Source organism: Platalea leucorodia, assembly GCF_965183815.1.
Source record: "Platalea leucorodia genome assembly, chromosome: 7".
NCBI classification, from domain to species: Eukaryota; Metazoa; Chordata; class Aves; order Pelecaniformes; family Threskiornithidae; genus Platalea; species Platalea leucorodia.
Window position 1 is genome coordinate 14,810,138 of NC_138829.1, and position 26,496 is coordinate 14,836,633.

General features: G+C 41.2%; 1 protein-coding gene across 2 annotated transcripts in view; it reads left to right on the forward strand.

The window, feature by feature from the left end:
• The first annotated feature begins 265 nt into the window (after positions 1–265).
• The window catches only part of SETD3 (SET domain containing 3, actin N3(tau)-histidine methyltransferase), a 64,113-nt gene continuing 37,882 nt past the window's right edge, over positions 266–26,496 (forward strand). For both annotated transcript variants that reach the window (XM_082317532.1, XM_082317533.1), the window contains exons 1-2: positions 266–370; positions 25,193–25,302. In XM_082317532.1, the coding sequence (XP_082173658.1) occupies positions 25,200–25,302 (103 nt within the window). In that variant the 5' untranslated portion in view covers positions 266–370; positions 25,193–25,199. The remainder of the gene's footprint in view (positions 371–25,192; positions 25,303–26,496) is intronic.

The window sequence follows — 26,496 nt, forward strand, 5'->3', positions numbered from 1 at the left end:
CCGGAGGGAGAAGATTACAAGCCGTGGGAGCCAGTAGAAACCTGAAGGCGTGGGTTAAATCCCGACCAATGGGAGCGCTGCCATGCCCTTTTTTAAGACCGGTAGCGAAGGCGAAGGGGCGGTCGCTAGGGATTGGCCGCCACGGGCCCCGAAGGGGGTGGGGCCTTCCGGCTGGAGGCGGCTGGGCCAATGGCGGCGGCGGGGCCAGGGAGGGGGCGTGGCCGGCGGCGGGCGGGGCCGGGCCGGGAGTGCGGGGCTGGGGCGGGCTCGGCCGCCGCCTCCCCACCCGCGGGCAGCGGCGTCCGGCGTGAGGGGCTGGGGCTCCGCGCCGCTCCCAGCAGGCGAGGCCGGAGCTGCCGCCGCGCGGGAGGTAAGGCGGGGCCTTGCCCCAGGCCCCCTCTCCCGCCTCAGCCCGGGGCCCCCTCGGCCAGGCCCCCACCCGCCCCGGCGGGTCCCGGGCCCCTCGCCTCAGCCCTCCCGGGGGCCTCGGCCGGCCCCGCCGCCTCCCTTCCCGCGGGAGGCGCCGCTCTTTTCGGACACCCCCTCCCGCGCCGCCCCGGGGCGCGCTCCGCGGGCCCAGGCCTCGCCGCCCCCTCCTTCCCCCCCCGCCCCCGCCCCGCGTCGCCGGCCCCGGCCCCGGCCCCGGCCTCCTCCCCGGCCCGAGCGGCCGTTACCCCACGCGCGGGGCGCCCACGCGCCACGCCCCTCCGCGTGCCGGGCCGCGCCGCGCCCGCCCAGCGCCGCCCCCTCCCCCGGCGGGGGCGCGGGCCCGGCTGCCGGCGCCTACTCGCCCACCGGCCGCGGCGTGCGGCTCCGCCGCCGCCTCGCTCCCCTGCGCCGCCGTGGGCGGGCCGGTCGCGTTTCGCCCCGCGCTGCGCGGGTGTCGGGGGAGCGAGGCGGTGACACTCGCGTCCTCACGCTCGCTTCCCTTGTCCCATCCCCCCCATCCCCGAGAGGCTGATCAGAAACCAGAGGAAACAAATGGCTTAAAACTGCTTTCCCCGTGATGTAATTCCTTTTTTTTGTGCGTGACACACTTTGAATACTCCCTGCTCCTACTTTTTCAGCGTTCCGGAGAGCCTGCCGTGCCTCCGGCTCTCGGGGTCTGGCGCAGGAGCCTTTCTGCTGGTATGGGGCTCCTCGGGGTCCTCCTCTGGCGGGAGAAGAGTGCTCTGGTTTCTTTGCTTTTCTCACCCAGTCTGCAACCTGCTTTAGTAAAGGGGTTAAACCTTTGGAGGAAAAAAGGTGGGTTTTAAAATGAGAGTAAATCGTGCAAACTGTCTATCTACAGGGGTGCTACTCCTGAAACAGCCTAGGCGCTTCAGCCTCCCCCTGTTACTACAGCAGCTGCTGAGACGGAACTTCTCGTGAACCCTTCCTCATCTTCCTTCTTACCCAGCAACACTTGCTTAGAGTTGCTTAAGCTGGGGCTGTGCTTTGCATTTGTCTTGAATTCTTAGCAACTTCCTAAATTTTGAATTAAAGTGGCATTCGGGCTTTTACCCAAAGGCAATATTTAGCTGTCAGGACAAGCTTGGTTCTTCCTTTCAGAAGCTGTCCCTCACAGCTTCAAGAGTTCAAGGCTGCTCTTCTCCCAAGCATGGTATCTGCTCTTTTGGATGGACTCCTCCTTAGAACCTAAACTTGCTCAGGAGATAAAGTTGAAAGCAAATTGCGTTTGTCCCTTCTAAGAGCATGTACCGTAAGCACCTGTCTCTTCAGGTGACAGCTTTGTTCTGTGAAGATTGCTACTAATGTTAGCTTAATGTCTCACAAGTGTTTTCTGCTTTCAGTTGTTGTAAGCTTGTCACTATAAAGTGAAACATAGTATTTTGTAGGGGAGTAAACAGCTGTAGCATTCTGCACGTCCGGTATCTGGTTCCTGGTATAAAATAGTAAGCCTGTGTACAAGTTGTTGGAGGGAATGGCGCAATGGGCACAAAGGCGGGGGTGTTTCCAGATATTTTTGCTCAGTTAAGTAATTTAATACGGTAGAGACTCAAGCATGCATGCCAGCTAGCGCTTTAATAGAGCTTTCAGTTATGTTTAGCAAGCTGGATTGAAGTATATGCTGAAGCAGAGTTGAAAATACATCCGTAGCATGGTGTGCCTCGAAATAGATTTGGGGTGTTGGGGGAAGAAATGCCACAAACCCTGAAATCATTTGTAACCTCTATGTTAACGTTCCCAGTTAGACATGGCCTGATCTGTAGCTGAAGTCAGATCTGAGTCTTGAAATACACTTCTAATTTCAATTTTGTACATAACTTAAAAATAAGCCATATTGTGCCTCTCTGCATGGAAAAATGTACATCTTGATCATATTTTTATTGTAATAAATATAATGAGCTTAGACATGTCTACTGTATCTAAAGTATTACATACTTTATCATAGTGGTGCTGATTATACAGTTAAACTGATGTATTGGGCAGTTTTCAGCAAATAAGTGTTCTAGTGGTTGCTCTTGGAAAGAAAGAGGCAGTTTAAGGGTACTGGAGATCTCAGAGGTTCTGTATCTTTACTACCAGAATGTCACAGTGTTCAGTGCTTGTTAAAGGACACATCATGATGCCTGTGGCTTAAGCATCAAGTTTTTTTGGAGGCCTGGGCTGTTGTGTTCTGCCCATGCTGATGACTGAAGTCAGAGTGACTTGCTTCATTCTCAATTAGGAGTCATATTTTACAAAGTGAGGTTAATATTTTCTAAACTAAGAACATATTTAGAAACATGCAAATAAAAACAGTACATTAGGGTTTTTTTAATTAATTCTGCTCAAAAGGAATTTGGAACAAGAAGTGTGGGAGTCTTCAGGAAGAGCTAAACTGAAGCAAAGAAATGAAATAAGTAGGTTGGCAAAGTGGTAGAGTTTAACAGTCCATTTATTGCCTCTTTTCTGCAGAGAGTAAATACTTTTTCTTTTCCAGTCAAATAGTTGTATGAGGAGTTGGTTCAAAAGAGAGGCAAGGGGGTTATTAATCATTACGAAAGAGCTTGAGTTGTTTCCTGTAGGGCAGTAAGTAAGCTATCTTCCCTAGAAGATCAGCGAGGTGTTCATAGTAAGAAGCACTCCTTCTGCCTAAGAAAGCTGCAATGGAAGGTGGGGGGACGTAGGGACAATCCTATAGTTACTAATGTAATAGTTCAGAATTAGCAAGCTGACAAAAGTGATAGTAGTTATGAAATAAATACTTTTATTTTGGATGTTGTCTTGGATGTATCCATTCTTCTTTGCCCTTTAGCATTTTGTGTTGCCTTCAAATTAATAATTTCTTACCAGAAGTTTATATTTAATTTATGAGGCAGTCTTGTATTTGGTATCTAACTAGGCTCAACTGCAATGGGGGGGGGGGGGGGGGGGGAGAATAATGTCAAACTGATGGTACTTACTTGTTTTTTTAGTAGACCTAGGAGTATCTTGAGCATCCCAAGTCAGAATATTGTCAAGATGTGTTCTCTTGGATTCTAATTATAAGACTAAATGTCTTTGGAAGTTGCTTTCCAACAGTTAGCTAAATTTGTTGGATTTGGTGTTTTTTTGTAAGTGCATCAAATAAACATTTAGTTGATTTTTAGTAACTTCTTTTTATATTATTCTGCAGAGTTGCTTCTTCCTAGTACCACAGTAATATTTATATACTATCATTCTTTCCTTAACCTGAAACCAAAATGGGATTAATAAAGTTTTTTCTTTGCAGGGTAGATGCATGCAGTGTATATAGCAGTGGTTCAATCTTTCTTCTTTTCCAGATGCTTTAGGCTCGTGCTAATGTTGGCAAACCTGTGATGGTACAGCTTTTTATAGCAAACAGGGGATTATTAATTTAATTCTGGCCATCCTTTGCCAGCTAACTTCTTAGAGACACTTCAGCTTCCTGGGCCTGGTTTTAGATGTTTAATAATGTTTTAACCAAGACTACTAAGTGTAAACTATGAGAAAGGACCTCTGAATACTAAATAAAGTACACTAGGAGTTCTTCGTTGTACCATAAAAAAAATGGCTTGGTAGTGGTGTCTGGCTTTAGTCTTCTGTATTTGGAGCTAGACTTTGAAGAGTCTTGTGTTGTAGTAATTAAAAGGCAAGTTCAGTGCCCAAGAGTGTTTTAACATTGCTTTGCATTCTTGCTCTTGCCCTTCCTCTGCTGTAACCTTCTTTGGTCCCTTTTTCTGTTTTTAGCTGCTCTGCCCTACATTAGCTCTTGCCTGCATCTCTTCCACCAAATGACTATTCCAGTTGCTCCGTCTATCCCTGTCTGTCCTTCACCGCTTCCCATACTGTTCAGCAAGTCTGCTAATGCTTTTTCTTTCTTTGAAGTAAGGAAGAATTAGCACCAAAGTCTTGCATTTCAGTTCTGGGATATGTTACCAGGCTAGAGGAGCAGACCTGTCAGGTGCAGGGAGGATTCCACCTGTCTTTCTAGCCATGGGCTGAAGCATGCTGAGATGTGAATGACTGTGCTTGAAATCAGTTTTATCTCAAGTGAGTATTTACGAACAGGTGGTTACATGCTCTGAAGCTGGACACATCTAAGTAATACATAAGGCAGACATAAAGCAAAAGGCATGTTTCTGAGACTGCAGCTGCTAATATCCTATTAAGAATCAAAATAGAATATAACTTCTAATGTGAGAGATTTCTTTTACTTTTCAGAAGGGTTTTTTGAGCCCAAAGTTAAAGGCTGTTATATTAGGGGATGACAGATTAGTATCTACTTCCTGTTTTGTTTTATTCTTGGATGTCTTCCCAATATCTCTGATGGAATTGGCTGACCTGTCCTCCAAGTGCTTCAACAGCAGTGCTTGAACCACCATGGTTTTCAGCCAGGGTGTTAACGTAGGCCAAAATTGTCTTTGTAGCTGAAGATAGTCTGTAAACCGTATTAGTTCTAATATGTTGCTTTTCAGTTGTTTCTGTTAAGAGTGCGATCAACCTGCACTGAAAGGAGGGGAGTCCTTCTCTGTGGCTCTTGTGTTAGCAGTCTGATTCTAGCCTTTTGCACATGGATCGATTTTTAGGTTTTACTTTTTGTATATATTTGTATATATTTTAGGATATGATATACAGTGATGGAACTATGCAACTCAATAAAACTAAGTCTCTTACATTGCAAATGCTGCCTGTATTTCTTAGCAAGTAGTTAATAGAAATAGCAGGACCTTCCTTTGTCTTTAATGCTTTATAGCACTAGCACCTGAAATTTTCACGTGGTATTGTTTTAGTGGAGTGGGAAGAAGATGTAACGTGTGGGTTTCCACTTCCATGGAACCTGTGTTGATGGTCCAGTACCTCCCATATGTTGGGTCTTGCCCAGTGTGCCCATACTGATGATAATTTAAGGGAATATGAGTTACTTTGCAGGAGGGGATGGTGGCAACCAAGCATGAGGTGCGGGCTGTTTCCTGCCCCTGTTAGGCCTTCTGGGTGGTTGGATTAATTGTCTTTGTGGCCACTCTTGGAGCCATTTGGTTATCTTTACTTGATGACAAAGTTTATAGATGTAGGCAAATAATAACTTCAAGTACTGAGAGAAGGAGCTTTTGGGTTTAAGAACTCTTGTATTGAAATATTTCTGACAAGGACTTCTGAAAGATCTAGTTTTGCAGATTTGCTTCTAGGTAATGAAAGTGAACAGTGTCCTAGTGTCTGCAATTATATAATTTGTGAATCTGTATGTATACTCTGTCCCATTGTCCAAGTCTTCAGTGAAGATGGTAAACAGTGTTGGTCCCAGTATTAATCCCTGGGGTACACCACTGTGACTGGCCTCCAGCTGGACTTTGTGCCATTCATCACAACCTCTTGAACCCAGCAGTCCAACCAGTTTTCAGTCCATTTCGCTGTCCCCTTATTTAGTTGGTACTTCATCAGCTTGTCTATGAGGATATGATGGTAGACAATGTCAAAAGCCTTACTAAAGTAGAGATGATCAGCATCCACTGCTCTCCTGTCAAGGTTACGAGGTTAGTCAGGCATGACTATCCCCAGTCACCTTCCCCTTGATATGTTTGGGAATGGTTTCCAAGTTTACTTGCTTCAACAGCTTCCCTCCATTCAGCACCAGTGAGGCCACACCCGGAGGACTGTGTCCAGTTCTGGGCTTCCCAGTACAAGAGAGAGAGAGCTACTGGAGAGAGTCTGGTGGAGGGCCACTAAGATGATTAAGGGACTTTCTTCATACGAAGAAAGGCTGGGAGAGCTGGGACTGTTCAGGATCTCCTCAGTGTGTCTAAATACCTGTAGGGAGGATGCAAAGAAGGCAGAACCAGGTTCTTCTCAGTGGTGCCCAGTGACAGGACAAGAAGCAATGGGCACAAGCTGAAACAGGAGGTTCCCTCTGAACATCAGGAAACACTTTTTTTTTTTTTTTTAACTGTGACGGTGACTGAGCACTGGCTGGTGACTGAGTATCCATTCTTTGAGATGTTCAAAAGCCATATGGATATGGTCCTGGGCAGCTGGCTCTAGGTGGCCCTGCTTCAGCAGGGGAGTTGGACATGTTGACCCCCAGCGGACACTTCCAATGTGAGATTCTGTGAGATTTTTTTTTAAGTTTTTTTTAAATGTTTCTTTTCCTGATCCTCTTTCACTGAGGATAAGTCTTCCTTACACCAGGTCTCAGGGCCTGGGATTCCTGAAGGCAGGTCTTATCAGTGAAGAAGGCATAGAGTACTGAAGTCGTCTTTTTTTTTTGTGTGTGTGTGTGTCCTTTGTCACCAGGTCCCCTGCCCTGTTCAGCAGCAGGCTCACACCTTGCCTAGTCTTACCTTCCTTTAGCTCCTGATGTACCTGTAGAAGCCATTCTTACTGTCTTATTGTACTTCATGTCCTTTGCCAGATTGAACTCCCAAGTGAGCTTTGGCTTTCCTAACCCCATCCCTGCATGCTCAAACGCGTCTTGCTTCATCCTGGGTCACTTGGCCCTACGTTTACCTCTTCTGTTTTGTTGTTGGAGTTTTCTCAGGAGCATCTTGTTCATTCATGCAGGCCTCCTGCCACCTTTGCTTAACATCCTGCATGTAGGGATGGACCATTCCTGAGCTTGGAGGAAGTGATCACTGAAAGTATCACCTCTTTACAGTTTTTAGAAATGATGGAGTAGTAGCAGAATAGCTTTCTTTCCATCCTTCAGTTTTCTACTGCATGCTCTTAGAAGAGGTGAAAGTAGTAGGCCACTAGAGCATATTTTGTGAAACTAAGAACAGGTGCCAAAGTTAGCAGATACCGAGTTATCCTCTAGTATCAAATCTCTGGTTCTGGGAAGCTATGTAAAATTTGTTGGAGCATTTGATGCTACTTTTTCTTCTATAAATACAACAGACTATGATTTATCATTTTGAAAACTTTTGTCTAAAAGTAGAAGTGTTCTGTTTAGGCATATAGATGATTTTTTGCATTTTTAATACCTTTATAGGCAGCATTTCAGTGTTTGTAAAAATTGTTCTGTTTTACTGCTTTGATAGACACTACACCTTATTCTGTTTTCTTAAGTTGGTTTTCCAGACTTTCACTGGGATGTAATGGATTATTGCCAATATGCTCTTCCATTGACTATTAATGGAATGGAATAGAGGTTGATATCAATGTTCACAAAGTTGAGCTTCTTAATTCTTCAAAACCGGTGATAAAATGTTCAGATCTTCCAGTCTTTGCTGATGCCCTGCACCTATTTACAGGTTAATAAATTAAGTTCTACCAGTTGAACCCTGTGTCTGCGTAGCTTCTTTTTTGTTGAACATGTTACTAGGAAACAGCTACTGGTGTGTGCCTAAAAGCCTGGGATCTATTTGTCCAGTTTCTAAGGTTTTTTTTCTACATAAACAAAACTGACTTCTCAAAATAGGCTCACAACCTTCTGAGTCAATGCTCCATTGCCTTCTAGAGGCTGTGGCATCTGGGTGGTCTGTGAGCTTTCAGGTGGCATGGCTAGAGCTGCTAGGATTCAGGAACTTGATGAGACTAACGCATTTCAACAGTCTTTTTGTGGTACTCCATCGTTAACCTCTCTAAGCCAGCAACAATTCTATAACTACTACAGCTCACTGTGGAGGGTAATACTGCCTGGGTTTGGATATTCCTGGTATGTCTTAATGTTTGGAGGCTGTTGTATATTTATCTATCATCTTGCAACTGGATAATCTTTTCTTTGGAAGCTGCCTTCTCCAAATAAAGTGGGTCTCAGCAGGAAGCTGAGCTGTGTATGGATGAATTTTTTTCCTCAATGAACTTTGCTTGCTGAGATAGGATTTTCAGACTTGCAGAAAGTAGCAAGAGTTGTCTGGTGAAGAAGGAAAAATGGCTCTCTACTTTGGATGACTAGCAACAATGCTTAATCTTCCACTTTGCTAAGCAGAGTTGCATTGATAGCATATTAATATATTAACTCTTCTTAAAATAGAGAAGCATCCATTCCCTCTGGAGTATGCTGCACCTGATTCTGTCAGTCAGGAGTAAGTAAAATGGATGTTGTCAGACCAATTTGAGAGGCTTTGTGTGCTGAAACAGTGAAGAAGCTGATATAACTGTAAAGCTTAGAGTTGCAGAAAATGACTGTTGGGTTTTCATGTGGTTGTCAGATTCAGATTCGTATCTGTTCTCTGCCCCTTTTTCTAAAAGTCAGCATTCAAAGAGTTATTTCTCACTTTGTTCCCAGCTGATGCTTGGGAATAATAGTGAGCTCTATAAGGGTTCATGAAATTACAATTTTTGCATTTCTCAATGCTCTATTAAAAAATAGAATTCCTGCTTTCAGGACAATGACAGATAATGTTGTGATTTCCTTCTGTCACTGTAGGATGCCTGGCTTGTACGGCCTGTTTCTCTGGCTTATTAAATCTTTGAATTGATGCCTGAATATAAAAAACTGTCCCATTGCACTTTGAGTTCGGGCATTTAGAAGACTAAAATGAAACGATAGCCTAATGTGATAACTGCTCTCTTTATTTTGTGGTGTCTTGTGGTGGTCTTGTATTTTGTGGTCTCTGCAGGTGGTTTGGAGGTATAGTGCAGAGTTTCATGTAGTGATATGAACAGCAAAAAACTTGTAAACTCTGGTAAACAAAGGTCATAGTCTTAAAGGTACAGTGTATGCCTGCTTCGAAGGTGGGAAGTTAGTGTAGTGATGCAGCGGGGGTTTACTGTTGTACTTGAAGAAAGCAAAATTCTCTGCAACTTTGAGGAACATTTTATCTTCTGTAAAGATACAATTTTTATCTTTTCCAGAAAACTCTCAGAAATGCCAGATCAGGTTAATAACAAAAAGCTGGTTTGAGCACATTTCTGCAGACTACTGCCCTGACAGTATGCGACACGTTGGCCTAAGGCATAGGACATGAGCAGTCTAGTTTTGGAAAGAACTGCTGCTCCCAGAATACATTTGTCTCTGGTGGATAGCTATTTACCGATATCACCTGCAGCAAGATGTCAGGAACGACTTCTCTATGATAATAGTCACGGTGTTCATGTTCAGTTCTGTCCTTTGTGTTCCGTAAGGAAGAACTGGTCAGAGTGGACATCATGTGTCTCTATCTAGAAATTTGCCAGACTAGTAGATAGTGGTTCTATTTGTGGAAGCACGAAACTCAGCTACAAGAACTGGGAAGCAGGATATTAACAGTACCAGCCACTCTTGTCAGGAGTCATTCTGCTGCTTTTTCTCTTGTTCTTGAGATTATATTAGGTAGACACAAATTTTCATTCCGGGCTCATGGATATAAATTTCATCTTGCAAGTGTTTCAGATGTGGCTTGCTTGTTAATGCAATGTCCAGTTCATGGTCATTTACTGGAGAAGAAGAAACAGCAGTATTCCTGGTGAAGGAGATGGGGATCTAGCTGTGGCAGCAGGCCTTCAAGCTGTTTCTTGAGCTGTGGCTCTTTGCTGCAGCTCAGGAAGCCATGCAGGCCTAAGATGAGATTGAACGGTGCTGGATCTCCAGAGACCTGGTACTGCTGGAAGTCCAAACCCTGAGAATCTGAGGGAAGTCTGTTCTCTTTGCTGGCTGTGCAGGAATGAGGTAGCCCCAGGAAAATAGGAATGTAGGTAGTTAGAAATAAGAACATTGACATGTCAGTTTGGAGGGGTCAAAGGCAAGTGATATCCAGGCTTCCTAGGGGGACTACAGAAATGGTTGCAGCTCCTTATCTGAACACTTTGGAATATTGCTTGTAGGGTCTGGGTAGCCCTACTCTGGGTTTTGGTGCATGGCCTGCCTAGGGGTCGGAGGGATAGGTTGGTGACATGGCTAGCGGTTTGCATCAAAATAAGGCAGGGTGGGAAAACTGATTTTCAGCAGGTATGTTAACAGTGTATTAGTATACTTGAGAGTTATCTTGTGAAAAGATGCCATTCAATCGTTCTCCCTTAATACAGAGAAGAGGGCTTTGTTCAGAAAGTGGTATGGACTTTCTGGATGTGTTCTGGGACTGGAGGGGGCAATGCATTTACTCTAATGTGTGTGCTAAAATAAATGTTCAAAATATTTCTGCTTTGGTCTGTTTCATCACCTGCAAACATACAAAAAAAAAAAAAGTGCTACCAAGCAGTTCTACCATAGTTCTTCTGAATTGTGAGGATTAAAATTCTGAGAACCTGATGGCAGTTTACAGTGCCTTGTGGTCTGTATACATTTTGGTTATTACTTTATCAAACATCTGAAGGGTTAGAGGTGAAACCAAGTAATACTACTGCTGCATCTTTCTTGTTCCTGACAGCCTAGTAAATGCCTATGTTAAAAGCTTTCTTATTTCAAACCACTGCAGTGTCACTAGTTTGAGTAAACCTGGAGGAGACTCTCAAGGGCTCAAGTTGCCAACTATGAATGCTGGAAGATAAAAATGGACTTGGAGGAACCTGCTCCTTTATTTTCAAGGTCTAGAATAAAAAGATCGGAAAACTGCCAGTATTTCGCCTGAAAATTCTAGTCACACTTTCTAGAACAGTCACCATTTTAACCACTAGATAGGGAGTGAGTTTAAGGCAAGTGGGTTTGGAAGACTTTCCAACTGGTATTAAGCCCTCAATTACATCACTTATCAGGCATTCATAGCAGAAGCTTCCTAAATTCTTTTTTTATAATGTGTATAGCACTTAAATGTTGTCAGAAGTTCCTCTCCAAACTGTCAAAATAGTATTCTTTTGGTATTTAGAAATGCTGAGTGCTTGGTCTGCCATGGGTCTCTTCTAAGGACACTAAAATTACAGTATCTTGAAGTGTAATCGTAACTGGAGATATCACAGCCCTCGAGCCCAGTGAGGGTTGCCCAGCAAAAAAAGCCCCTAAGCATTAGCACCTGCTACAGGGCAGGTCTGTAATAATTTTATTGGGAAAGGTTTTCCTTTGAGCTATTAAGAAATACTCTGGAGGTGCTCTTTTTATCACTTGCATAGCAGTAAATCTGTGCACTGCTACAATTTATACGTTGGCAACCATTGCATGACCTTACCATATAACGAAGAGCTCAATTTTTCTCAAACTTCACATGGGTACATATGGAATGAATGATAGTAATGCTGATTTGTTATTTCCAAGAATGACCAGTGATTTTTTTTTTTTAATATACAACTAGCTGTTGTCACTCCGCACCCACAGCAGGAAAGCAGGCAAGTGTACTATCTGGGTGTGAAAAAGTGCAGCACGCTCTCACGGAGGTGGAGTGCCACTCCAAACTTCTTTTTTCCTCCCTACTACCATGAACTCAATCCTCTTTCAACATGAGCTGTTTGGTGTCTTTCAGAATTGTACAAGGCACACAACATCCTTTAACAGCAAGCATGTTAACTGGTGTAGATACTCCCACATGTCCTAGAAAGGTTAAGAAAAGGCACACAGATACCCACTGGAATTCTCCATACTGTTATCTTTTCCTCATTCACACTAGTTTGTACTGTGGTTCCTGGCCGCAGCCCGGAAGACCTTGGCATTGATTATGCATTGAATAGAGACTTCTGTACTGTTCAGGTGTGTTTTGTTCATTGTGGTCTGATAGTGATCCTAAGCACTGCTGGTTGGGGTGAAGTGCCAGCAGTACCGTCTCTGAGCACACCTTTAGGGAGTTAATCTGCTGTGGGCAGAAGCTTGATGGAACAGCTGTGCTTCACTCTTAGCTAGAGAAAAATACAGCAGTTATTTTAAAACTGCTTAGATTCTCTTCTGGAAGGACAGGGTATTCCAGGAAACAACACAAAACTGTAGCTGAATTCAGATATTTATAACTTCAAGCACAATTTAATTGTGCACACTGGGTAGTGTCAATTCAGTGGCCAAATATAGGTCCTTAAGCGTTTTTTTTTGGTTCCAGCAGTGGTATTGAAATGTTCAGCCAATTTAAGTTGTTACAAGACATGAATGTATAATGAAACTCATTTTGAGGGCAAGAATTGGATATGCTGCCACATAGCATAGAACAGGTCTTAAAGCTTGCAGAAACTTGTTTTCTGCTGTGGATATTGTCTTCCCTTCCTCCTTTTTGTTAGGGAGATTTGAAAGATGTTTTTTGTCACTTCATGTAAGTATTGCAAGGACTGCACGGGTAGGAATTCCTTTTGAATGAAAGGGACATGGCATATCTGATGTACGGTTACATCTAGATCACCTAGCTGCTTGGGGGAGAAACTTCGACATGTGGATTACTGACATTAGAAGGGCCCAGGAACTGTGGCGATCTGCTGCCTATGGCGTGACTGGAGATGTGGGATGTCAGTATGATGGCCCTACATAGTTACCTGATTGGAAAGGAGCAGCCGAGCAGGCAATAGTAAATCATACTGGAGTTGCAATATGTGTAGAAAGTAGAGGGTAGGCAAAGGTGTTAAGACAAAAAATAAAGAGAACTGATAGGAGAATTTTTCAGTGCATAGAAATAATCGTGGGCCCAATTGCTACTAGGTTGCTTGAGGGCATTCCACTTAAGGGGAATTATTGTTGCAATTAAACAGTAGTCCTTGGCGTTAAGCATCTTCAGCTTTAAATCTCTTCCTTGGAGACAGTCCAGTTAATTGGAATATATGTTATTGCCTAGTTTTGTATTATTTATGCCAATGACTATAATGCAATTAAAAAAGGACTTCAAAAAAAAAAAAAAAATCTATGCAGTGATACCCAAGAAATATTTTTTTTTGCTGTTCAGCCAGGCTCAGTTTCTTCTGCTCTAGCTGTTACATGAAGCAGATGCAGTAATACATAGTGATATATATCCAATATGCATCCAATCTTTTCTGTGCATCCTAGAGAATTTACATACAAAATATGTATCTGATGTTGCACACACACACTTATTTTTTCCCCAGTAACACATGGAGGAATGGGTTAACTTCTTGTTAGGAGTTCTTCCACCCCTTTAAAGAGGTGCTGCCTCTTTTTTGGTGGTTAAAATTATGATGATTCTTAGTAACTAGAAGAAGCAGTTGCAGTGAGGGCTGACCCATGTGAAATGTACATTTTTGGTTAAAAAAAACAATTCCCATTGAAATGATGTGTGCTTAGATACCATCATCCTAAAGGTTTAAATTGCATCCAAGGCTTTGTCAAAATTACAAAGCGTATCAGCTGTCTTGAATGGGAACTGAACTTCTGCTTTTAGTTGTTCACTTCGCAGCAGTGTAATGAATGCTATACTATTTTTGTTGCACCTCTATTAACTTAGTATGCTGAATTTTAGCTCTTACTCATGCCTTCATAGTCATCAGCAGTGACTGATTTTCTTACCATTGTCACTTAGGCTGTCTCTAAGCAAAATACTGGAAACGGTGATAAAAGGTCCTAGTTCTTGATCACATAAGTCATCATTGATGCTAAGGTTTACATAAAGTAGTTTTGGTTACTATCCTGTATTTACCCTGTGAAGTAAGTACACTGTGAGCATGCTAGCATGGTTCAAGAAATCACTGTCTGTGATGCACTAAAGTGATTTTGAGCATTGTCGGCACATTGCAACGGGAAGTAGAGCAGGTTGTGTTAAGCCATCACAGGAGCTATTTTGGAAATTTATGTAACTTTTGGATCTTCACAAATCAGTTTAAGTACAGGCAAAGGTAGCACGTAGTTACTAGTTCATGTCTTAGCATATGAACATTTGAAATTAAACATTGTATGGTATGTTATTTCCTGATGTATGTGTACAGGATAATAGGTAAAACCAAAGTAACTTTCTAACTGTAAGTTTTGCATGGCTATGACATACTGGCTAATAAAGATTTGGGGCAGTATTAACATTTCTGTATTTATGGTTTTACCGTTTGGGGAAATTTTCTTGTGTGAGCATTGGGATGGTAGCTCTTGACAACAACTAATCTCATTCCTTTTGTGGACCAAACCTTTTTAAAGTTTCTTGTATATGTTCGGGGGGTTGCTTTTGGGATTACACAGTCATAGCAAACAGCTCTTCCAGCATAAAACATGTAAGCAGTGTTCTCACAAACAATCAAAATGTATTTTACACCTGGGTTTATTGAAATGCAAGTCAATCATGCAACTGTCCTATGCCTTAGTAAACAGCCCAGCTGTAGTATTAAGTAGAAGTAGGATTTTGTTGAAAAACAGATGCTTTGCATGAACTGTGTTTTTCTGTATAAGTACAAAAGCAAAAATGTTATCTCAATGTTTTTTGATGTACTCAGTTGACGTTAACTGTTTTTAAAGTAGTGACAAATGCATATACTGTAACTGTACTCAAACCCATCCTGTAGGAAGAGAAATAAAGCACTCATTTGGAAGCATTAAGAATATAGGCATATATTTCTAACGATTTTTTTTTGCCAGTAAGTTCTTTTCATTAGTGAAAACGCAAGAAACATTTTCAGTATTGGTCTTTCCCCCCGCCCCTGGTTGTTTTTGCTCATTTGGTGTTTAAGAATTTATTCTGAGTCAGTTAGATGATTGTTCTTTTGATATGATACTGTGCCCGCTTTAAGGAACAGTGAGGCTTACAACCACTGGCTTGGTAGATTTCTTGAAGAAGACAGATGTCTGGGAGAAGCAAGTAGCCCAGAGAGTGCAGACAGAGGTAAAAGGTACCTCCCTCCTGGATGGGATAAAATCCACCTGCTAACTGATTGTGAAAGAAGAGAAGAGGTGTGGGGAGGAACACCTGAATCTAAAAACATGAGGCTTGCAGAGAGCTTATCTCAGGAAGACTGTTTTTGTTAAGAAGTGACAGGGACAACCTATTTCATTTGCTTTACCTGACAGAGGAGATGTGCAGAGTCCCATTACAAATGGGTCACGTGGCTACATCAGGTCTTTGAAAAGAAAATAAAACTGAAATTCTGTATGAATTAGGAGAAGCTGACCTGGGTAACCCCAAGAAGAAGGGAAGCTTACTACATTGCAGCTTGGGCTGCACGAAGCTGGGTGAACATACTGGAGAAAAATCCCTCTGCCGTGCTTTTCCTGTAGCTCTCTAAGTACCTGCTCTTGCTTGCTGTCACTGTTACTTTTCCTCTGGTAAAAGACGGAGTGGGGGGAGAAGAGAAATAAAGAAGACTAAGATGAGGATGAAAACTGTAGACTTTAAAAAGAAACTGCAGTGTGTAACCAATGTATGTGTGTGCCAGGATCTCCCTCTTCCCGCAGAATATGTGTGTCTGGAGCTGTGGGTTGCTGCTGGAGATGGCATTCTTGACTTGATGATCAAATGAAAAATCTAAGCATGGCAGTCCTTATATTTTCTATAGGAGAGAGTTTACAGTTTCTTAACTAGCAGGAAGGAACTACATTTGAGGGGTGCAACTTGTTTTGGAAGAGCAGAAGAACCTAGGGCACTCTGTATTTGTTGGACTGTGCATTGGACTGTTTCTGAGTACGGCATCTTGTCACAAGGAGTAAGTGTACCAAACCTAGCTCTTAAAGAAGGAAATACTGTGGATTATGGCTAAGGGAGTTCTTGGGAAACATAAATTTACATTGTATTCTAAGTGGAATGCAATCCTAAGTGGAAACAGTATGGGCTTTTCTATCATTAATCTTATTAGTGTTTTCTGTAGGTTATTTTTGTCAGCATTCTCATCAGTGTTACGGGAATACTTCAGATCCTGTTTAAAAAAAAAAAAAAGGCTGCCTTGTTATAAGCACTCTACAATCACAGGAGGTCCTACTTCCAAAAGAGCTTACAACTTAAACAGAAGAACAGAAACATGCTGGAGAAAGAAAGTACACAAACACAGTGAACTGCAGTGACATTGCATTTAGTAGAGCTTTGGGGGCAAGTTTATAGAGGAAGTGAAGAAATGGAAGAAAAAGGAAAGGGCAATGGTGGGAGAGGAGAATTAATAGCAAGAAGAGAATGGGTGGAGTACAGCAAAGGTGAGAGCTTGAGAGCTGGGGGGGAAAGGGATTGAATCAGTAACTAATTAGTCATTTATTTAGTGGGAACATCTAGATTAATACCTTCGGAGTGATGAGAGTGTTAATGTGGTTTCCAAGTGACATGATGTAGGTGGTTTTCACAAGCAAACATAGTGTTCATTGTAAATGTATAAACTGAATTTTTCTTAAAGATCACAGATCTCTTCCTCCACCCACACTGTTCTTACACTTCTTGATTTCATGCTTTCTCTTTGCTATAAAATGTATTTATCTTTTTACTCGCAGTCATAAGATTCAAGTTTAGGAGGAAAAAAAACTTGATCAGTGGAAGCAAAAGATCACATTCCTTGTAAACCTGGTCATATCAAGTGTAAAATTGTGTTCTCCTACATACAGATTGGAGAACTCCTGTCAATTGCCTGTAAGCATTAAGACCCTGGCTGCTCAACATATGTTGATACAAGAGATGATACACTTCCCTCTCTGAAGTAGAGGGGAAAATTACTTAGTCTAGGCAATCAAACTAGAAAAAAAAAATTGCAAGCCTGGTTTGTGTACATCCTACGCATCTGTCCTCCCTCTCCATGCAGCCAAGGAACATATCCCACAACCACCTACTATACTCACCTCTTGGTGCTCTTTGCATGGCTTGAGAATTCCCTTGTCTTCTCCTTGTCTGCCCTTGTCGACCCGTATCTGTCCTTCTAATACTGATTCTAGATCTGCACCTCTCGCCTTCTGTGCTAGTATATGCCAAGAAGTTGCGTGGGGTGGGAACTATTATGTAATGAGAACATAATGTAATTAGCATCTACAAGGATCTGAATTAAAGAAGATACAATGTTAAGATACTGCATTGGAAATATACTGAGTCCTTGAAGCAAAGTTAAACTTGAACTGATAACTCTTGCTGTGGGAATTCCTAACTTGGTTGTTATTGTAAAAGCTCCGTGCGTTTTTGAGAAGCTGGTTTGCTACTCTGTAAAGTAAAAAGTTATAGCTGAAGCAAATAAGGCTTATAGGATCATGTCAGGTCTGTCTGCTCGTCAGGTCTTCCCGCTTCACCCATCAACTTGTTGGACGTTTTTAATCAAATTTGACAGAGTGGGAGAACTCAAACATAAGTTGGTCTGCTTGCTAGAGGAAAAGCTGTGTTGAGAACAATTTATCTGCTTGGCCTGTTAGTCAGTCAACATGTCTGCTGATATTTTTGCCCAACATGCGCAGTTATATCGAAACCTGCAAATGAAGATGCTGCTAGTAAGGTCACGTAGGGAGGGAACTGAAAGCGATGTGTAGTCCCAGAAGAGATGAGGAGGGTAACTGGGAGCACTGCAGGGATTCTGGGACCATTGGAAAAGGCATGCGTAAGAAAGGGAGGTGCACATCCAGAAGAAATCAGAATTCATGTATTCTGCATCATGTAGGATAAATTCTTTAAACCTAACACAGTTAAATACTTAAAAATTAATATGGTGTTTGCTGAGCACAATGATTACATTCACAGTGTTGTGACAAAGGTTGCAAGCTTGTATTTTTACCCAGTGAGTGAGAACTAGGTATCTTTATAGTTCCTTATGATGGTTTTTTTTTTTCTGTCAAACTTAACTGCAGCTCTACATGGTGCTGCAATGAACTTCTTAGTGGTCATGTGAATGTGAAAACTTGGGGGGGTTGTTAATGATTGAACAGATTAATTTTTTTCTGAAGTATGGTTTGGGAAAATCCAAATTTTATCATCCAAGCTTGGCATTGCTTCCATATGGAAATGTGGTCCTGTGATGTGGTCAAGTTCTCTAATACCATAAGTAACAGCTTTCTTAAAATGTTTAAGCAGTCATGTTTGTTTTTTTTTTCCTAAAAAAAAAACAAACCCAAACACACACGCTCAGTAGCAATTCTTTAGTACTTCTTTTGGGATTTTTGTACAGACTTCTCATGGTTACCTTCTAAAGCTGTTAGGTGAACATGCTCACTTTTTAAAGCTGGTGGAAAGGGGGTGGAATATTTTACAACTCATTAAAATATTATTTGTGTGTGATGCGGAAACAAGTTCAAAGTCTGACACAACACAACTGCTCTTTGATAGCAGTATTAGAGGGGGGAGGTAGATCATTTACGCCCCTTTCTGCCAGTTTGGGCATGATTCTTCTTGCCAAGCCAGCTGATACACTATATTTGGAAATGTGGCTGTGTTGTGTGTTACCAAGCTTATTCATCATTGCTGTCAGCGTACTCTCTCTTTGCAGAATGCTTTCAGGAATTTTCAACAAGATTTACTTGGAAGGAAACATGGCATAGTACTTAACAAATATTCACCAGAAGACAACCAGAAAAGCAAACTTGGGGAAAAAAAAAAAAAAAAAAAAAAGCCCAAACCACTCTTCCACTGAAATGTGTATTGCTGCTTCCTCAGATATTTATGAAGTCTGCAGATTATCTCAGTCCTGAAGGATTTGTTTTGTTTTGTTTTTGTCCGCATGTCATGCAGCTATATTTTTATATTGCTTCTTCTGTTGTCATGCATGTACTGGCAAACAGCCTGTTCTTTCACTGCTGTGTTGAGAAGCAGGCTTATACTTTATTTCTTTCTAAACAATAGTTTTAGTCACTTGCAAAAAAAAGATGCTTCCTAGCTGAAATTTTATTTCAAATTTAAAAATACTGTTTTTTTCTGAAGTTAAAAATCTTCTTGGAATTTCAGGGGTTTCTGTGGAATTGAAATCTAACTCTCAAATCTGTTTCATGAACTGTAATTTTATTAATGTAATTTTAATTACAAAAAGTAGTTTCACAAAGGAGGCATAGTTACTTTCTCCATATTGGGTCTCATTATCGGTATAACTCATTATTTGCTGGTTAAATGTCGCAGAGAGCATTGCTCAACCAAACTGTTTTTTTGCCGAGTGTGAAATTGGATTACGTGTTGTGTGTTAGTTTTCAAAAATTTTGAGAAAACTTTCATAATCTATTTTTATATATTATATAAAATATATTATGTGATTTTTATTTTTTTTTAATAGTAGGCTGATCTGCTAGACTGGTATTTGGAATATGTTTTCTGGACAACCATGTATAGCAGCAATTCCTTTCAAATTACAGCTTTTACTAAACAATACATCAGACAGATTTTAAATAGTTATATCTGTTTCATGTAACTGAACAGTGAATGGAGATAAGTAATGTAGGAAGTGGACACCTATTTTTCTGATTGGGAATTAGATAAAAAAGTAGTTTTGATCAAGATAGATGATTCCTTAAAAGGAAATACTTCCATAACAAGGTATCTCAAGATATCAGTCTGCTGGTTTTGCTTTTTTGCGTGAGATAGACTTGCTGATTTAATCATGCATGCAGAATATTTTCTCTATAGAAATTCTGATGACTAAGAAGCAATAGTTTAGACAAGGTACATGCATCAAAGGAGAGAGCGAAGATACTTACAGAGCTTATTTCATGTTCATATACTGCTAGCATCCTACTGAAAAAATGCATTTCTGATTACAGTGCCATCAATCTAAGGAGTTGTGTTCCGCAAACTTGTTTTTTCCTCTGATATGTTTGCTGCATGTTATCTGAGCAGCAGGAGCTGAGACAGATCTCATATTAGCCTTGAATTTCTTACTTGTGTAGAGCAGATTTCAGCTAGAGAATATTTTTTTGGCCTCTAAAACAATATTCACCTATGATAGTAATGCAAATACTTAATGTTCAAATTTGTCTTTTTGTCGTATTTGGGAAGCTGAAGTTCACATACTCTGAAATCAGCTTTATCTTTAGACATAACTCTTGGCAATGCTTTCACTGCAAAAATAGATTCTCACTGCTAATGTGTTTCATACGGGGAAAAATTAAAATGTAGTGCTGACCGTGTGCCATATTCATAGAGCTTCGTGTACTGGTGTATCATTGTTCTGATTGCAGGGTGGCACTTTTCATGTCTCCATGTATAATGTGTGCATAGTTGTCTTTGGGTTTTTTCTTATCAAATCTACTGATGGATGTTTATATTCCAAGCAGATAAATAATACAACTTAAAAAAAGGAAAAAAAAAAAAGCCTACAGTATTTTGGTAGTAGTGTATACAGAACATTTACTTAGACTGCTTTTCCTCAATTTATTGGTTGATAAACATACTTTGTTCTTAGAAATGATAAACCAAAATCCTTCAAAATAATTTCAGTTGTTCAACTTATTTACCTTAATATTTATGAGCATCTTTACTGATATAAACTGTATGCCATCATAATTTATAACTTGTAACATGGCATACACTGTGTGAGTGCTTTAATTTTCTGATGATTCTAAAGATGCAGGGGACTATGCTTAGAGGGAATGCAGAAAACCATTTGTATGAATCAACACAGAACTGCATTGTTCTTGCCCTGAATATTTTGGACTCTGTCCCTGAACCTGCTGTTGGATCCATTACAGATCCGTCTGACTTGATTTCTCTTAAGAACAGAAGGGTCTAAAATAAATGTAACAGGATGGCATATGGGAGAGTGGAACACTCAAGTGAATAGGTGATGTGCAGATAACGTCTTTGTGAAGGTGCCCTCCTGTACCAAGAGCTCTGTTTATCTTTTTGCAAGTATGAGAGCATTACTAGAAAAAAAAAAAAAAAAAGGAAAAAGTTTATAATGGGAAGACCATGAAAATAACCTTTTCTAAGTTTCTTTTTTTGTTAGTATTTTGTTGGTTCTTCTGTGGCTTGTCTTACACTATATTATGGCAGGTTGGCCATTTATATTGATCCTATTTCCAATTTGTACTATTATAAATTAAACATGGGTCTCATAATGAGCGTTACTCCTTGCTTCATATGAGTTGAAAAATGTTATCAGATCTCATATCAAATGTAATTGCTCGTGGCAGAGCAGTGTCTGTCAAGAGGGTGTCCAGTGGTCATTTACAAACTTCCCGGGGCCTGACCAGCCGGTCTGATTACATTGAACCTGTGGGATCTCTCCCTGCCAGCCTGCATGGAAGGGCTTTTCATGGCAGAAGCTGTATTGGAAAAGTAAGTTATGCAGCTCAAGGGGGACTGGTAAAATTAAGCAGCGCAGGTGGGTTGTTTGAGCCTCTGATATCTGCTAGAAAGTGCTAAAATTGGGGGGAGGGGAGGGATGCCCCAGGACTTCAGCCTCCATGTACTCAGGGGTAGTCTTGTTCCTTGCACTGTTTAATGTCAGAAGATGAAAGAATTTGGTTTGTTTGCCTTCCTTTTTGAAAACACTTTATAGTTTTGCCTTAGATTTTTTTCCCTTTTGTTACGAGGTGTTGTCTTCTCAGTCAGTTTTGAGCTCCTTTAATTTTGAGTTAATAAGTCAACAAGTTAACACTTAACCTTAATTTGCTTCCTGATCAAAGTTAGTATTTAAAATAAGCCTTGGGCTTGGCAGTTTCTTGTTCACTGCAATGTTAATGGAAAATTAAAGCAGCTAGATTATGTACCTTCCCCACTAGAAGTTTTTTAACATATAGCATTTATATTTAAAAGATCTTCCCTATACAGTTACTTAACATATGGGTTGCAATTGTTTCAGCCTTGGTCAGCCTTGGTGTGGAGAAGCAGCGTTTCAGCTTCTGGTCAATACATTCCAGTATTAATACCAGCTGCCAAAGAACAAAACTTTTTGATAGAGTATGAGAGGAAACATTTCCTTTTGGGTAAGCTAGCTACGCTGACCAAGGATAAAAAGATCCCTTTTATATACACAGAGGGCTCAGAACACCTGGAATCCAAAGTACTACTTCTGTACAGTGGGTTTTAGCATTTTCATGGATTTTACTGTGCAGAGTGTGATAACTTAAAGCTGCTATGGCTGAGGTGATCTTGATGACTCGGGCAGTTGAAATCTTTCAGATGTCCAAAGTTACCTGAATGTGTCTGGCTCCCCTCTCACTGCGAAGTAACTGGACATAGAATCTTCTATACTGTATAGGAAGATATTATATACTGTATAGACTACATAGGCTACCCATATAGAGGTGAAAACATCAGTTGCAGTAACATGTAGAATCATAGAAAAATGTAGATGGGAAGGGACCTCTGGAGATTGAGAGGCTCAATTTTCTGCTTTAACTTCAAAGTTAAATCAGGTTGCTTAGGGCCTTGCCCAGTCAAACTTTTAAATTCTCCAAGGTTGCTTGGAGATGCTGTTAGATCTCCATCCTGTTCCCCTGCCTAACCACCCTCATGGTGAGGAGTTTCCTTACATCTATTTGGAATTTCCCTTGCAGCATCATGTGACTGTTGCCTGTTGACCTTTTGCTGTGCCTGCCTGAGAAGAATCTGCCTACACCCTTTGTGTAACTCCTCATTACATAGGTGAATGCAGTAGCGCGCTCCTTTTCTTTTCCAGACTGAACAAACCCAACTCCCTCATCGTGTCTTTCATCTCATGTGTCAGCCCTTTCGCTATGTGGCCTCACCAGTGCCAAGCAGAAGGGAATAATTCATTCCCTTGGCTGGCTGTTTATGCTCTTGCTTTTGCAGCTCAAACTACAGTTAGTTTTCATTGCTTTAAGGGTGCATTGCTGGTTTATGTTCAACTTGCTGTCCACTAGAATCTCCAAGTCCTTTTCTGCAGAGCTGCCGCCTGTCCAGTCTGCAGCTGTAATGCTGTATAGAGTTTTTTCTTTCCCAAATGCAGGGCACTTTATATTTGTCTTTGTTTAACTTTATCAAGTCCCTGTTGGCCACTTCCTCCAGTTTGTTGAGGTCCCTCTGAACGGTGGCCCTGCCCTCCAATATGTTGACTGCTTTCCCTGTTTTATATCATCTGTAAATTTGCTGAGGATGCCTTCTGTTCTAGCAGCCAGATCTGATGAAGATGTTGACCAGTATTGACTCCTGAGGAATACTGCATCTAACCAGTTCGCAGTTAGAATTATTGACTACAACTCTTTAAACCTCATGGTCCAAGGAATTTTTTGTCCCCCTTGTTGTCCACCTATTCAGTCCATGTCTCCTCACTTTGACAACTAGGATGCTGTGGAAGACAGTATTAAAAACCTTGCTTAAGTCAAAGCAACTCGCAACCACTGATTGTCCCTGGCTCTGTGGAGAGCCACTTATTTCTTTAGAAGGCAGTCAGGTTGGTTGTATATGGTTTGCCTTTGGAAGTCTGTTGTCTGATCCCAGTCACACTGATGTCCACCGTGCCTGGAAACAGCTTCCCTTTAGGACTCGCTCTATGTTTTGTACAGCAAATGAGGTGAGACTGACTACTATCTAGTTCCCTGGATCCTCTATCCCCTCCTGCCCCCAACTTGCTTTTCTGTTGGGTTTTGTTTGGTTTTAAGTTTCCTGTTTCCTATCATAGGAAATCACCATGACTTTTCAAAGGTGATAGCCAGCAGCCTTGCAGTGACATCAGCTAGCTTTCTCAATATCTTGGATGTTTCCCATCTGGTCCTAGGTACTTGTGTAGGTCCAGCTTACCTAAATAGTCTTTAACTTGGTAGCTCCTCTCCCTCAAGCTTTGCTACCAGATGCAGAAACCTGGGAAGCCTGATAGCAGACCTTGCTGGTAAAGACCATGCCCAAGCTGCTGGGTACCTCAGTTTTTTCTGTACCTTTCACCACTAGGTTGCTTCCCTATTTAGCAGCTGAATTACACTTTCCCCAATCTGTCTTTTGCTGATGGTGTACCTGTAGAAGTGTGTTTTCTTGCCTTTCACATCCCTCTTCAATATCAACTCCAGACAAGCTTTACCTCCCTAACTCAGTCTCTGCTTGCCCAGACAGTGCATCTATATTCTCCTCCGGTTCCCTGTCCCTGCTTCCACTTTACATATGTTCTGTTTTGTTTATGCTCAGTCAGTGAGGAGTCCCACGTACAGTCAGCTGGCTGCCTGCTGTGCCTGCTGATTTTCTTGCACGTTGGGAAGACGACTTTTTGTGCTCCGAGAAGAGAGTTCAGGAAGATGTCATGGGCTCCCTTGTAGCTTCCCAGGGCGTTCTGCTTACCATTTCCTGAGCAAGCCCCAACTCTACTGTTCTGAGTCCAGAGTCTTTAGTCTGCTTCTTTCCTTCCTTCCTTTCCTCAAGATCTTACACTACTATTTCACAATTAGTCCATCCAAGGCTTCTGTTGGCCATCATATGCATGAGCAGTTCTTCCTTATTCATGAGTACCAGACCTGTACAACCCATCCTCTAGGAGCCTGTTCAGCACCAGCATCAAAAATTGCTCCTAGTGCATGCGAGAAATTCCCTGGATATTTCACGCTCAGCTATGCTGCCCTTCCAGTAGATGTTGTGTGATTTAAGTACTCCATGAGAATGAGGGGCTCTGAATATTGGAAAACCAGCCTAGGAGGATGTTCCATTTATTGTGGCAACTGAAAATAAATTTTCCTTAACTAGTTGTCTTGAACCACAAGAAGCTGCTGTAAAGATATACTATGGTATTTTGATTTTTATTTTGGAATGGAATACTCATTTTCTATTCATTTTTAATTACTACTTTAGTGCAGTCACAAATACTAATTCAGCTGATGTCCACAGTGCAGCTGATAAGGTAAAATAACCTGGTTTTATATAGCATGGATACTTTGGTATCCATAATATTTGTTCACAACTAATGAATTTGCAAGTGATCTGAATGTTTTTTCTTTGTCTCTAAGATTTCTAGTTTCTGATTACCCTGAGGTAATTAATGTGCAACTACATGAAATATTGTTTTAGATTGCACTGTATGGTTGTCTTACATTCAGGCCACATAAATAATACTGGCACATATATATGTGCCAGAAACAACTACTCATCCTCTTTTTTCTTTTTTTTTTTAAGTGACTAATAAGAGAAGATCTTGTCCATTCATCATCATTGTATTTTGTTTCTTAGTAATTGGTGACAGTGTCCTTCTTAATCTGTTTTAGTTGGAAGATGGGGAAGAAGAGCCGAGTAAAAACTCAGAAGTCAGGTACAGGAGCCACAGCGACAGTATCTCCAAAGGAAATGTTGAATCTAATTAGTGAGTTATTGCAAAGTAAGTTTTGTTTTTATGCCTCTCTGGGAAAAGGGATGATGTGCAGACCACTCAAAAACCTTCTCTTGTTGAAGCCCGTGAATTCTATTAATTTCATGCAAGTGGCCAAGCTTGCTATTTCAGCCTGCTTAAGGTAGAATAGTATGTATCTTATAGTATTTGTCTCTGTCAGTATATACCATTATTGGCTTATTTATACGTGTATGTGTATTGGACATACCATACTTCTGGCAGCCTTTGGCTTTACATCTCAACATGAGCATACATACTGAGGGAGATTAGATTAAACAAGAAAAACCCCTAATCTAGATAACTTGACATTGAAGCTTTGTCAAAAATGTTTTTTCTTGTCAACCTCAAGAACTGCACTGTTTCTGTTTATCATTTGAACAGTATTTTGAACTGATACCAGAGTAATTAACTGTGGAAAGCAGCAATACAACTCATTTCCACTGCACTGATATTTTTGTTGCTTAAATAAAAAATTTTTTGTAGTTATTGATTGGAAACTTTTTGTAGTGCTTAGTTCTTGTGTATAGACCAAAGGTTGTTCCACTTGTTGAGGAACTTGGAACTCATTCATTATTTCTGGTAAATATGAAAAGCAGAGCATGATTTCATTCGATGATGCTAAAATACTATTCGCTCTTTCTTCTGTCATGAGTAACTGTGCTGAGCTCCACTTCTTGTTGAAACACGAGTCCAAATTTTCATATCCTAGACACATCTAAATGTTGCCTTAGAAAAATTAGAATTTTTCTTTAGCATTGCTCACAAAGAGGAGACAAGGAGTTGGCAGAGCATTTTGATGCTTATGCTACAATTGGCCTTTGCTTTGCTACCAAAAATAAAACGTAGATCTAATTTTCTAAGCAAAGACAAGTATCAGCTGTTCTTTTTGTCAAGCTTCCATATTTTATTCAATGCAAAGATTTTTCAGATCAGTTGAGCAAGGTAATCTTCAGCTGTCCACTTGGATTTATGCGGCTTAGATCAAGAAATCCACACCCTGGCATTTAGAATATTGTCAGAGACACTGTGGATATAATCTAAAGCTAAAGCTTGGCTAAGTGTTCCTTTGCTTGTCCTTCCAGTACACGTGCATCTATGAGAACAGTATTGACTAGGCAGGTCAAATGTATGTACCAGCAAATTTCTCGATTACTTAAGGTAAGCTCTGTGCTATTATCATCT